Source organism: Mastigoproctus giganteus, chromosome 2, assembly GCF_048544385.1.
Source record: "Mastigoproctus giganteus isolate SK-2022 chromosome 2, ASM4854438v1, whole genome shotgun sequence".
Taxonomy (NCBI): Eukaryota; Metazoa; Arthropoda; class Arachnida; order Uropygi; family Thelyphonidae; genus Mastigoproctus; species Mastigoproctus giganteus.
This window is the reverse complement of record NC_143576.1, coordinates 195932018-195946217: the sequence shown is the minus strand read 5'-3', so window position 1 is coordinate 195946217 and position 14200 is coordinate 195932018. Positions and strand designations below refer to the sequence as shown.

General features: G+C 38.3%; 1 protein-coding gene across 1 annotated transcript in view; it reads right to left on the bottom strand.

The window, feature by feature from the left end:
- Positions 1-1992: 1992 nt before the first annotated feature.
- The window catches only part of LOC150089888 (aquaporin-1-like), a 40049-nt gene continuing 27841 nt past the window's right edge, over positions 1993-14200 (bottom strand). Inside the window, exons 2-3 of the mRNA XM_090368889.1 lie at positions 2595-2675; positions 1993-2371 (exon numbers count right to left, since the gene is read on the bottom strand). Of these exons, the coding sequence (XP_090225015.1) occupies positions 2174-2371; positions 2595-2675 (279 nt within the window). The 3' untranslated portion in view covers positions 1993-2173. The remainder of the gene's footprint in view (positions 2372-2594; positions 2676-14200) is intronic.

Sequence of the window (14200 nt, the reverse complement as noted above, 5' to 3'; positions counted from 1 at the left end):
AATCCTTGTACTTAAAAAAAACTGATCATAGTATTAGGGAAATCGAAAAGTACGCAAATTAAGAATTATATTTGTTTCTTAACACAAATAAGAAGAATGAAGTTCAGAGCGTTAATGCGCGCATTGAGTGTGCATTCTGTAGGTCGGTTAGTCTGTTTTCTTTTTTCCTTTCTTTCTGGAAATAAGAAAACCAACCTTCAGAATGCTAAACTGGAAAAGAAACGTCCAAGTTTTAAAGTATGTAAATAAAATAAAGAAAAATCTCGGTCTTTTTTGAACAGAAGGCCGTCTGCGTATTCATGAAGGCACCTCGAGAAACTTGTGATCTATTTGAATCACACATTTTTATAGGTCAGAATCTGATCACATGACTGTTAAAATCCCATTCGATATACCATTTGTGCGTAATAGAAATTTATGCAACCGAAAAACGCTCTACCGTTGTTTGGTTGCAATGCTTTTATTGGAATTTAATTACAGAGGCATGCCGGTGAAGAAATCAGACCTTCATCACATCGTTCGCTGCAATTTCCACGTGCCATTAACATGTCAAAGTCAGTATGAAGACTTAGGTGCCTACATCTATCTCCTTTCATCTCACTTCTTGCTCGTAGGTGACAATGCGATTGAAGTACAGGAAATCAATAGCAAGCAAAACGAATAGATTTAATGGATTGGATAACTTTATAGCAATTTTAAAGTAGTGGTTATAATCACCATCTTCCCACACTGGGTGCAAAAGGCTTGAGTCGAATCCAGTCGATGATGCGAGCAACTTTTAAGGTCTTCCAGCAAACTGCAAGCCGACTGAAGGATACACGCAGTTACAACCACAATATATTGACGCCTCATAGCCGTAGTTACTTTGGTACTTAACACACCTAACTAAATTATAAGGACGGTTTCTCATTGTATATAGGATTAGCCCCACTTTACTAATACCTTAACTGCCGTGAGACACGACAATCGAGTTCTGCGAAATGGTAGATGGTTCCCATTGTGCATTTCATACTGACGTTTCCAGTAGGTGGCCTGGAGGACTTGAATGTGACATTACTCTGCAGTTACACGATGACACCATCTAAGAGATAATTAGGCTGCTCTCTCTCTCAATACCCTTTTTATGTTTTCTTCATTGTATTCTAGAAGAAAACTATATGGCAGCCCTGAAAAATACAATATTTAAATATATTTCGAATTGATAAAAAAAATAGATAGCAAAGAGAAATTTTTAAAGTGTATAAAAACCTTTTTACTTTCCACTAAATATCCACATTATTAAATATCCACAAGATTAAAATTAATAATAATAAAATACTGTTATGCCACGTCAAAAATAGGATTAAAAATCTCTATTGAGAAACCCCGATAGGTACTTTTAATGACTAAGCTACGTTTCACGGCAATAATACGTCTTGTGGTCGGGCAATCTGAAAGTGGAGAGACTTGTAGGTGATCTGCAGACAAACCAGTTTTCAGTTCACCAGAACAGAAAGATCTTATCAAACGTAGCCTTGAGTATGTATTTAGGTATCCCAATAAAGATGCCTAAAACTCTGAGACACGGCTTTCGGCTCTCGCTGGCAGTTGTCATATGGATTATGTGGCCTGGAGTGCTCTTCCACTGCAATTATGTTGTTTTCTGTATAAACTGGAGACATAAATAAATAAATATAAACTCATATCAGTTAGAAAAATAAATGACACAAACGTAAACAAGTGGTACAAGACGAGCATTAAAAAACACGTAGCACGTATCTAGTGGCCAGAAATGGCATTTTTCACAACTGGGTCTTGTGTGATCCATATAGAGGGTCTCAAATGAGAAAACACTAAATAAGAAGGGGGGGGGGGTCCTCTTATTTATTCTTTTAAAACGTTGCGTATGGAAATACGGTATGTGAAATGTAAAATATTTATTCACTTTGTACATTATATAGCATTTAAATATTTCAACAAATTAGACTGCTGACATCAAGAACACCCATGCAATATACCAATGATCTAAAACAATACGACCCTTTTGAAAATTTCTCAAATGTCCAATGTCAGCGGTCTTCGTGTGATGAGAAACACAGCAATACACAGTTGGCACACTCATAACGGTAGCATACAGCACACCTTGATGATCCAAGTTTTTTCCCCCAACATTCAGAGCATTTTAAATGTACTTTTACACCCTGTAGTCATTGGAGGTTCCTGTCAGTTCAGTTTCATTGTTACTGAGGGCGCTGTGGTCGCGGTTGATTTCTCTTCCTAACTTCCTTCTGAATGAGCGTTTCAAGGTTTGTGAAGAATGTGAGGAATCTTGGGTATAGTCGTACGTGAAGCCTCCTATAATACCTCCAAGAACAGGGGCAACCCAGTACACCTGCAAAGAAGAAACTGTTATATGAAGCAATCTGCATGAATTTGAATAAAATTACACAGCTCTACCTTGCAACCCACAATGTACAGTAAAGCGAAGTGTATGCTTATCCTTTTATTTTGAGTATCCGGGGGAGAGGGGGAATTTGGTTCATTAAAATATCAAGACGAAAAGTATCTTAGCATTTAAATACATTACCAGGAATAGAGCATTATTGTATACTTACCCAGTGATATTTCCACGAATTCGTCACTACCGCAGGACCCAAGGACCGGGCGGGATTGAAACTAGCTCCAGTATAGCGAAACTTAAATAAAATAAAATAAATAAACTATTTAAGATTAATTTGACAGACGTAAAATCAAATATTTATACAGAACAGTACGTGACACGTTTAATACAATATAGATTCGGTTACTGAGTAGTACATAACATTCTAGAGTAATCAGAGCATTATATAAAGTAATTTGACCCAAACGCAAGCAAGCAATTGGATTGCACGCTGAAATGAATACTGAATACCCCAGGACCACAGACAGGGGTATTTAGGAACTTTTTAACAGTAGTTTGATTGGAGTTGTCAATTAGGTGATGAAGCTTTTAGGGATGGGGAGGAGATCCGATGGTTTTATAAAAATAGAAATTAAGAAATAGTAAAAGGTGGTGGAAATTAGATACCTTGAATGCACCTTGAGAAAAACAGAGGAAAATGAATTAGAATTTCCAGTATAGTTTCAGGTAAAAAATGTTTCAAATAAGATAATTTTTACCTCTGGAATTGCAAGTGAAGCTGCACATAACGTTATCGTGTTTGGATGTGTAAGATATTCCTTTTCGAGACAGAGAGCACAAGTCAATTTCTTTAAAACCAGGTGTAATGGCCTCCCTGGGAAATTAGATTTTCGAAAGGGCAAGCAAGCGTATCTGGGTTTGATGCGAATTCCCTGTACTTTAATAAGTTCTTTCATTTTCTTCTCCACACCGATATTACATAGCCACTAACCCACCCCCTCCCCATCTTCGGCTCACATTATCCATAAACGTTGTTCATAGCCAAAGAAGCAGAAACAATTTGGGAGATTGATTTTCTTTATGGGATTATCTTTAACCGACACGCACACACGAAGTATTTGTTTTCCCATCTTTATGAATAGATTTTTCATTTCTGAATCTTGCTGCCTACATAGAAATGCAACGACGTCTCGAGAGTATCAATATCCACACTTAAGGTCGCTAGATTATATCACTTTTTTTCCATTTACCTGAAAGACTTTTTCTTCGATTACAGAGAAATCTGTTTCTCAAATAAAATACAGTACTGTAATATATCTCTGAACATATTAGGGTTATTATTATCTCTTGGAAAGAAATAATGTCGCTTTTTTTTTCATTTCCTCTTACTGTTATTAAAACAATAAAATCTAGATGATATTCATTCAAGAACACAGTTTTACTCTATTCTCTCATTAGCTACCATCTTTTCACCGGACGTTGGATGCTCTGACAGTAGAATTCGAAGCGAAAAACAATTTAAAGTCAGTTTTGTTTGCATCAAGTTACTGTACGTACCTCTTTTTATTCAAAACTTGCTGAAAGGATTTGAATATATGGTGATCAGAGTCCAGTCAGAAGATTGTGGTGAACGAGGTAGAATCTCACGCCCTCGTGAGTAGCACAGTTAGTAGAATCGCCGTCCTCCCCACACCAAGTGGAAAAGAGTTGGAATCCCGTGCCTTTTTCACAACATGGCCGAGTTATTCGGTCTCAGGTGAGGGTAGCATGCTTTTTTCTCCCGGAAAATTGGGGTTTTCATCTAGCAAACAGAAAATCCACCACTGAACCCGCGCAATTTACAGAGAGTATACACACTGTAACGACGATAGTACTGAATCTTTGGCCAATTTTGCTTCTAACTCGAGGATGTTTCCATCAAATTTCGATAATTACCGAAACTGATCTCAATCAGAAACCATACTTGACCCTTACGTATAATGAAGGTAACGTCTCCATAAACATTGCAATTCATATTAAGAATATGAAATCAATCCAGCTACCTTCTCTGGAACCAACTGGGAGCTATCAATAATAAGTACATCGCTGGTGTCCACGTGATTAACCTCTTCCCAGTAATACATGGCATTTAATACTCGCTGTATCCAGGGACGGTGCTATCAGTAAGCGAACTAAGCAGCCACCTAGGGCACAGACCTCAGAGGGGCGCAGTACCGACCTTTGACAAAAGATCGTTCATTTCCTCTTTCCAACCTGAAGGACAATGTGGTTAGCAGAGCGATCATAATTGTTGTTCTTTAATATCATGCAGGTAAGGTATGGTTTATATTCCAACTATATTCCATCGAGGAATTTTTAATGGACTTTTATTCATATCGTATTCGAGTTAGTCAGTCACGGAAAATGGTTGCGTGAGTTTTTCATCCGGCAAAACTAGCTGCAACGTTAAAAATAAAACCAAACAGACAACACACCATAGAAAATTTTTTATTATTAATTTCGGGAGGAAACCAAAACAAAAAGATGGTAAATTTTTTAGTTTTTAGATGTCCAAAGATTCAACCAGATGCATTGTGCATCTAGCCGAATTCCAAAGAGTTACTATTGCAGTTATTTTAAGAAATTCGTAAGACGCATGCGTACATGCCAAGGCACAGTCGTCGCCAATTTCCAACAGTTTACAAATCAGAAGTTCCTTGAGTTAGTACATACTAGAATGGTTTTATAGCCCTATCTTAATAATTCATAGCTTTTTATCTCCTCTTTATTGCCTAGTTTACTTAACTATGCATTGAACGTTTCCATGAAAAAGTGGATTTTCTTAAAGCACCTTAATGATAAGGCGATTTTTGTGTGACTGGTTAACCAATCTTGGAACTGTGCCATGTGGTACGGCTATAAAATTATCAGTAATTTATCCTTTACAGCGTTCACAAAATCATCCAATTGCTTAGGAAGCGGAATGATTTATGTCGTTCTGTCAATGTACTAGTTTGAATATTGTATCAGACCGAAGTTATCTACTTCATAGATTTAACAGAACTTTGGCACTGATCCAAATGTTCAAGACGCGGTTGTGGTTTTTCAAGAGTATGGTGAAATCCCGGTCCAACGAATACCGTTTCCGAGTAAAATAATGGACCTATATATTAGACAATTGCAGCAGGATCTCGTTTGAACGGAATTTTACTGCATATAAAGATTCTTTTGTCAGTTACAAGTGACTGAACAGATCTGTAGAACAATACTGTAGAACTGTTCTTTGTATTCGCCATAGAACAGAACTACAGCAAACAGAGAAACTTTTGTTTCCTGTCTCTTCATATATCTTTCTTTATCTCCTTCCATTTTCACGTCTTTGTTTCTTCAGTTTTCTTATTCTTTTTTTATATTCGAAAACCAGCGTTATCACATTTTCTTCTTCTTCTTTTTAGAATTAGTTAATCAAAGATCGATTCTGTCAGAGATGTCAGAAAAACAAGCCTGTTTATATCTCGAAGCAAAACTGTCGAGAGGAACTCATATGAATTACAGATAGCTTTTTTTTCCCTCCTCGGTTAGCAAGCATTGCTTTTATTCAAGTAGACTGCATTATTCATCGAATAAACAAATGAATGAATAATTCACGTTCACAGGACTAGATCAATTCATCCGTGGTAAACCTGCACTATGGTTTGACAACGCCTCGTTCGATTATTACAAAAACGTTTGCATGCCATAGTGTTTTCTTTCACTAAATTTAGGATTTCAGTTAGATGTCATGTATATAGACAACTGAAGAGCCTTTCTTCCATTTATGGATGATTTAAACGGACTCATGATTGGCACACAAATCCAAATCCACCTCACTATATGACTTTCGTTTGTCCTAAACGAAGGTCATCCACCAAAGTTTTTTTTTTCCTTTACAGTATCGATTTTGGGCGTGGCATACAGTTGTCGATTTACACCTATCCCATACGCTGGTGATTAAAGTCAGACTAACCGGTTATAGACCGGTTAGTCTGACTTCAAGGGAAAATCTTCTAAGCAATGATTATGAGGGCAGTCCAGGTATATTTAGATAAAAATAGCATTCTGAAGGACACACAACATGATTTGTTAAGGGTTGTTGTTGTTTGTTATTTGGTTTTTAGGAGGATTAGCAACTAAGGCCATATTGCTCCGGGGATATGCGGTGGTCATTCCCTGACCTTTCCGCATCCTCCGTTGGTGGTCACGGGCTCGAACCCATTTGTTAAGGGAAAACATGTTTAGCTAACCTGGGAAGCTATTTTGACACAGTTACTTATTGAGCTGAATGCAGTAAAAAAAAAAAAGTAAAGTGCAGCCATTATCAACCCACTGCAGGATGGAAGCCTCCTCAACAATTCATGCTGAGGGAAATGGACCATAATCTGCCACGCTGGTCCAGTGCGGGTTGGCAGATCGGCCGTATTCAGCAGTCAGGGGCTTGAACCCCTGTCTACTCAAAGAGCGTGTGCTACTGCACTCCCGCTCTTGCCCACTCGGCTACGGAGGCCTATTTGGATTTTAGCAAGGCATTTGACTGTCTCTCATGAGAGATTACATGCTGGAACACGTTGGGATTCTAAGATTCTAAGATAGATTGCAAAGTGCCCTGCATCTACTTTGCGATCCATCATAGAATTTCCAGTAGTCGGCAGAAGGCAGAGTGTTGTGATTAATGGATATTTTTCAGATTGGTGGGACCTTAGAAGTGGGGTCTCTCAAGGATCGATTCTTGGACGACAGTTATTTCTGATTTTCATAAACGACATCGACGAAGAGATAAAGGGCATGATGTTAAAATTTGCAGAAGAGGTAAAGATTGGTAGAGTCGTTAATGATCAATGCCAACCAGCGCTTCTTCAGGATGACTTGAACTGGTTTCAAGAATGGTCAGAAAAGCGGTTCTGTGTTTTTATACAGCAAAGTGCAAGGTCTTACACTTGGAGAATAGCAATCCCAAATTAACTTATACACTTGTGGCGCTGAATTAATAAAAGTGGAAGAAGCAAGGAATCTGGGACTAACGATACGAGCAGATATGAAGTTTTCTGAGCAGGATAAACAGGCGGCCAGCAAAGCCCATGTTGTCCTATCGATGATTTATCGAACATTATCCTATAGAGATAAGGAGGTCGTAATCCCACTGTATAAGGCAACGTAAGATCGCATTTTGAATACTGTGTCCAAGTATGGAGATCTCGTCTGAAAAAAAAAAAGACGTTCAGCTCATTGAAAGGATCCAAACTAGGGCAACTCGCATGATGAAATCGGCAAAAGGGGGACTGTACGAGGAAAGACTTCGATTATGTAGGCTATAGAACTTAGTAACAGGGCACCTGACTGAAGATTGTAAGGCTCTTTGATGAGTTATTAAAATAAATAAGGCAGAATTTTCAGCGTTTAAATAATTCCAGAACTATGTGCCATAAATTCAAATTACTGGGGAGGTTGGAAGACTAGATTGTGGAACATTTTTTCTATCAACCAACGAGTCATTGATCCCTTCGCAGCTAGTTGGCTAGTTGAGGATGCCAGTTTGAAGAAATTTAAAGGTCAACTGAATTGTTAACTACAAGGACGGAAGCACATAATTTGAGTTTTCATATCTACTTTTCATATATACAAATGTATATATTTTTTGGGCCGTGCAGCAAAAACCTTTGGTTTTCTTTCTCTATGGTTATACTGATACTAATTACTTCTGGAGAGACGCGTTCTGCTGTAAAATTCTGAATAACACTGTGTTGTACCAGTTTGGACAAACTAGTCACTGTGAATACTATATTGTGTTCTGATGAGAATTACTCCCCGCGTATACAACACAGCTAGTATGTTCTGTTTGTTTGTTGTAGGGGTTTAGGCGCATCAGCAACTTAAACTACACTGGTGTTCAAAGAAAGTGCATCACCCCTTAAAATTGTAAATGTCGTCCGAATAACGTAAGTATGTGTCAATGTTTCTTACAGATTGCATCAGATAAGATTGACACGCGTAGGTGATGACGTAATATTGCATCAGCTGTTACTTTCAGCTATATAAGCACGCTATGCAAGAGTTGCAGTCATTCCTTGCATGGGTCAGGATGGCTAGTTACGTGCAGTTGACGCCACGAAGAAAGAGTGAGAAAAAATGTTCTTCCCGTCATATTGCTTATAGAGTGTCTTGTAATCAGTCGACAGTCAGTAGATTTCTTTCCAAACTCAAGAATACTGGTTCGGCTGTTAGGGAAAAAGGAACCACACGCAAACGAGTCTCTACGCCAAAACAGGACCGCGTTTTGAAGCGCTTATGCCTTAAAAACCGTAAGCTTCTTTGTCTGAGCTGAAAAGAGAACGGGAAGAACATACAGGAGTGGTAGCAAGTGCAGTAACAGTCAGAAGACGACTCTTCAAAAATGGACTTGTAGCTCGTCGTCCTAAGAAGCCGCTCCTCACACAAAAAAATGAAAAAGGCCCGATTAATTTGGTGTAAGGAGCATGTCAAAGGGAACCCCGAGCAGTGGAAGTCAGTTATTTTCTCGGATGAGAAGAAATTCAACCTCCATGGCTCTGATGGGAGACAAATGATTCACCGTAGATGTGGTGAAGAATACCATCCAGGCTGTATGGTGTCTACAGTGAAATTCCCTACCATCCAAATGATATGGGGGTGCATTTAGTATCACCTGCAGTTTATAAAAGGTTCCGTAAATGCCAATGGATACCTGACTATATTGGAAGGAAAATTGCTGCCAACCATTAGAAACCATTTCAACCTGCAAAGTAATTGCATCTTTCAGGACGACTCTGCTCCTTGTCATTGGGCGAATAGTGTAAGTAGGCACTTCTGTAGTTACTTTAGCTTCATTTCTGCATTAGAGGTTCGACAGTAATGTGTTTACATTTGTTACAGGTGAAAAAATGGTTGGAAGAACGGTCCATTACAACTCTTAGCTAGCCAGGAAACAGCCTGGCCGGACCTGAATCCTATAGAGAACTGTTGGCATCGTGCGGAATCTGCAGTTGCCAGAAAGAAACCAAAGACCCTTGGTGAACTTCATAATTCGTGTTCGGAACCACGAACTACCAGCTGAAATCATCAGGGACAGAAGCAGTTCAACTAAATATTAGTTTGCACTTGGTGAACTTTTCATTTTGTTTTTTGTTTTCCATTTAAAATGATAAACTGAAGCAAATTGAGGGCGTCTGATAACATTTCATCCGTAATTGTCGTGTTTACCAAAACTGTTGTAAGGTTGCAAATGCTCATTTTGGAATATTTTGAGAGCACCTGTCAAATATTACTTAGCTTTGCCTTAACTATTAAAACTATTAATAAATATCTTTTGTTTGTATTTCTATTTGTGATGCTAGTCATTAATGTAACATACCATCGCGAAAAAGGGTTAGAAATGTGAAATTCCATGTGATGCACTTTCTTTGAACACCAGTGTATATTGTGCCGTATATATAATGTGCCGTCAGTAAACTGCATGTGTTTTACGTTCAATTTTCTGCTTTCTGGATGCAAAATTCGGATTTCTGGGACAAAAAGCCAGGCTATCATCTCTCAGACCGGCTGACTCAGCAATTTGTGAAAAAGACCCATAAAAATATCTTGCCTTATTGACGAGATTCAAGCCCGAGCCCTTTCCAGCCGTTTTGGGGAGGATGCTGATTATACCAGCTATGCTAGCCACGTGCGCCCAAGTTGTTCTAATGTCCAATACAAACATTAGTACCAATCCCTAAAATTTATACCCTTGACGACGCTTAATTTAGATTTACATGTAGATGGTTAAAATCTCGAAACATTTTGACCCACCTCTTCATATTTAAATTTCTTTAAACTCGTAATCCGTTATCATCGTTCATGAAAAACACCACAAAGAGCACTCATTGGATTAAATATACCTTAAGCTATTTAACTTGTGTAATGTTTTTAAGATAGTAGAATGGAAAGTATTCATACAATCAAGTTAGTGAATGTAATGCAATGCGTTCGATTTTTTTCCAGAAATTAAATAAACTTTTGTTCGTTTTCTGTAATTAAGAGAAGTGAAAAGGAAATATAGTTATCTCCTTATCATTTAATTACTACGATAAAAACTTTATACTCATAGAATACTTAATAAAAGTACAGTTTTACGTTCTGTAAAGTTATCCGTTCAGTTTAATTACAACTGCATATTATTTTTTACTTCCTACCTGTATTACTCTTTATATATATTCGATTATTTCCATCAGAATTTAAAATTCGTATTGGGAATGCAGATGTATATTTTCGTTACAAGTGTCTTTGTTTTGGCAACACCAAACCTTGAGAAATTTCAATGTGAGCAGTTCACCGACTGAATACAATTCCGAAGCGAACTCCTCACTTCAATTTCCCCCAAACCGTCACAGGGAATATGATTCTACCCGATCTTGGTGGATTGCTTTGCTACACTTAACAAAAAACCTAAACATAGTATTGAATATCCTGGGTTTCCGAAAAGATCAGAATGATATCCAGTTTTTTTTTTACGCCCAAGGTATTACATTTCCATTACTTTTGGCATTACCTCACTGGCTGACTGAAGGAGTGTCTGCTGAAGATTACTATCGGTTTCTTGCGAGCGAAATGAATTCTACAAGTTGGATTAATCAAAATAAGTTATTGTGATTCTTGGATACATTTCTTCAAAGTTATTCAAGAGAGTTGCAAAGCTCATTAGAAGGAAGGAGCCTAAATGTTTTGGTTTCAGTCGGTTTAATCTTCATAAAGAGATTTGTGTTAGTGTTATCCAAGAGAATAAACTCATCCACATATGTTCGTAAATGGTGAGTGTTCTCTGGTCTGTTTGCCTGTTTTGCTGGATGAAAAAAATTGGACTAATGGGAGAAAAAAAACTTATTATTCTCGCCTGAGGCCAACTGACTCAACCACTGTGTGTAAAAGGCCCATAAAAGTTGCTCGTGTCATTGATGGAAATTGAATTTAGACCTTTCCACACAGTGTGGGGACGACGATGATTATAACCACTGTACTACTGCGAGAACTCTTCATAAAGAGATTATCAGGAAGGACATAAGGGAAAAAATCAACTTTTGCTCATGTTACGATTCTTTAAAATATCTAGTGCCCTGGCTTTGAATAGATTGAACTGAAATTCAGTTCACTGCTACATTTTAAAAAAGCGGAAAGCTTTGCAAAAGATGAAAGATAAGTTCAGCCGCCCTCGTTCATTTGTTTTTTGTTCTTTTGGTATGATGTATATTATTTCAGAACGTTTTCCGACATTATGTGGCAGATAACTAAGGCCGATTGGTTTTCCCCTGTGCTGGATCCCTCTCATTACACACACAAATGTAAACTAATGAAATGCTACATAATTTAATCTACCAAGACTAATATTATAAGGATCATTGCAACTAAACTTTTAACAGGTGCAATCTTCTGTTCTAATTTTTGGTACATCAATTCAGTTCCTTCTAGGGTTCTAAAAGTTGAAAATAAAAGGGATGAAGATGGGCATGTATATATAGCATTTTAAGTACGGACACAGGATAATTGAGATTTGCCCGAGTACCCGAGATTTGCAGCTATGCTGCCTGCGTGGCTTTTCCTTGTCAGAATGGATGATAGTTGCCTCACTTCCAGTTCCAAACATTCCACGGGTGTTGGATTGAGGTCAGGAGAATTTGGAGGCCAATTAAGATGGATGATATTTTCGCTGTGTTCCTCGAACCACTCGTGCACAGTGCTGGCCCGATGACATGATCAGGATCTTAGACGCATTATCGTCTTGGAAGATCCCGTTTCTGTCAGGGAAAATGCAGTATGGCAGGGGGCACATGGTCTCCTAACAGCTGCCAGTAGACCTCACCAGTGAAACGTTGGTCTATACGCACCAGGGGTCCTAGTTCTTCCCAGCCAAACGTGCCCCATATTAAGCAATCACACCCACCTGCCTGGATAGTGGACATCATGCACGATGGACATCAATAACGTGCCCCAAACGTGCTCCATATTAAGCAATCACACGCACCTGCCTGGATAGTGGACACCATGTGGACATCAACACAAATCCACTATGGATTTGTGTTGCTTGCGCCACACGCAAGGGCATCCATTGGGGTGTTGCACGCCGACGGACTCATCTGACGAGCACACTCGTTTCCAGTTCTCTAGTGTCCAACCACGTAACAGCACAGCATTCGCTATCGGTGAGGAGAGGGTGTCACTTGGGTCGTCTGCTGTGGAACCCCATAAGTCTGAGTGTGCGACTCATCGTCATTTGGGACATTGTCCTTGCATTCTCCATATTGTATTGCGATGTCAACTGTTGCACAGTGATCTGCAGGAGAACCAGTACAACTCTCTGCACCATTTGCTCACCACGAGCACCCACCTTGCATAATCCACCTTCAGTTTTGTCGACTGAAGGTGGTTCGACCCGTTGGAAACCATTCTTTGTGGGCCGTGAGCAAAACCGAGAAGACGTGCCGTTTCCGATATGGAAGCACCCAACGCACGAGCTCCTGCAACCATGCCCGCTTGAAACCTCGTGATCTCTTTAATGCGTCCCATAACTGCTTCTTTATCAGTTTGATTTTCACGACCCGGAGCAAATTACTACTGCTGCATCGTACGATGCTCTTTGGCTTTTTTTATATTGCAAGCTATGCGGCACAGTCCAATTACGGATGGGGTGGTCACGATTGATCAAATCAATTGTGATCCCTCAATAATCAAAAAGTGTAAATAAGTATCGGAATGATCCTTTTCATTTTAATAAACTAGAGAGTACACTAAATACTATCTGCATTGGAACTGTTCCTAAATATAAGAAATTTCCTTTAACAAAGATTTCGACTGAATTTATAATTAATGACCTTTCAGAATCATTTTTCAGATCACATAAATTTAAATTAAAAATACAAAAATTAACATTCAAAATTCCCCGATGTCTATTCTGCCTTTTTACTTATTGTGAAGGACTTGTGAAGGACTTAGAAACATTTTTAATCCAAATGCGTTTTCAGATAGTTCATTTCTATACCCTAAAGGGTTTAAGAAATCCTAGGAAAACTAATAAAAGTTCACCGTAACAACCAGAGAATAACTTTGATCCTAACAAAAAAAAAAAGAGCTCATTGATGTTTAAATTTGCTATTATCAAAATGAGAGAAGTATTGCTGGAAAAATTCTGCAATCTTCAATTGCAGTTGCATTTGTTAGAATATATCTTTTTACTAAGACTTGATTATTTATTGGAGTAAAAGACTCAGAAATTATTCCTCAGGGTTAAGCTGAGACAGAGAAAACAAAAGAATTGAGAAACTAGCCGTTATATGGAGCAATTCTTTACTGCTTATAGAGTTACTCACTCTTCTCTTTCTCTCTCATTTCGAAGGTCTATGCATTTGATTTAAGATTAAAATAAGTCATTAATAATTATTTTAATATCTTTTCCTCCTCCTGCTGTTAAAATAAGCTTATTTCATTCTCTTAAAAATGAGTGAATTCTCCGGTAGATTTGCTGTTTTGTTGAACAAAAAACCTGACTTTTCGGGAGAAAAAATCGTGCAATCATCGCCAGAAGCCGATTTAATTCAGCCACGTTTTTAAAAAAAGAAAACCTTAAGTCATTGAAGAGATTCGAACTCGGGCCTTTTCCTGGCATGTTGTTATTGTAGTAGGGTTTTAGGAGTATCAGTGACTAAGACCATACTGCTACGTGCATACTGTCTGTAAATTGCATGTGTTCTGTATTCGATTTTCTGTTCGATGGACGAAAAACCATGCTAGCCTAGCCTGAGACCGACTAACTTAGCCACGTTGTGA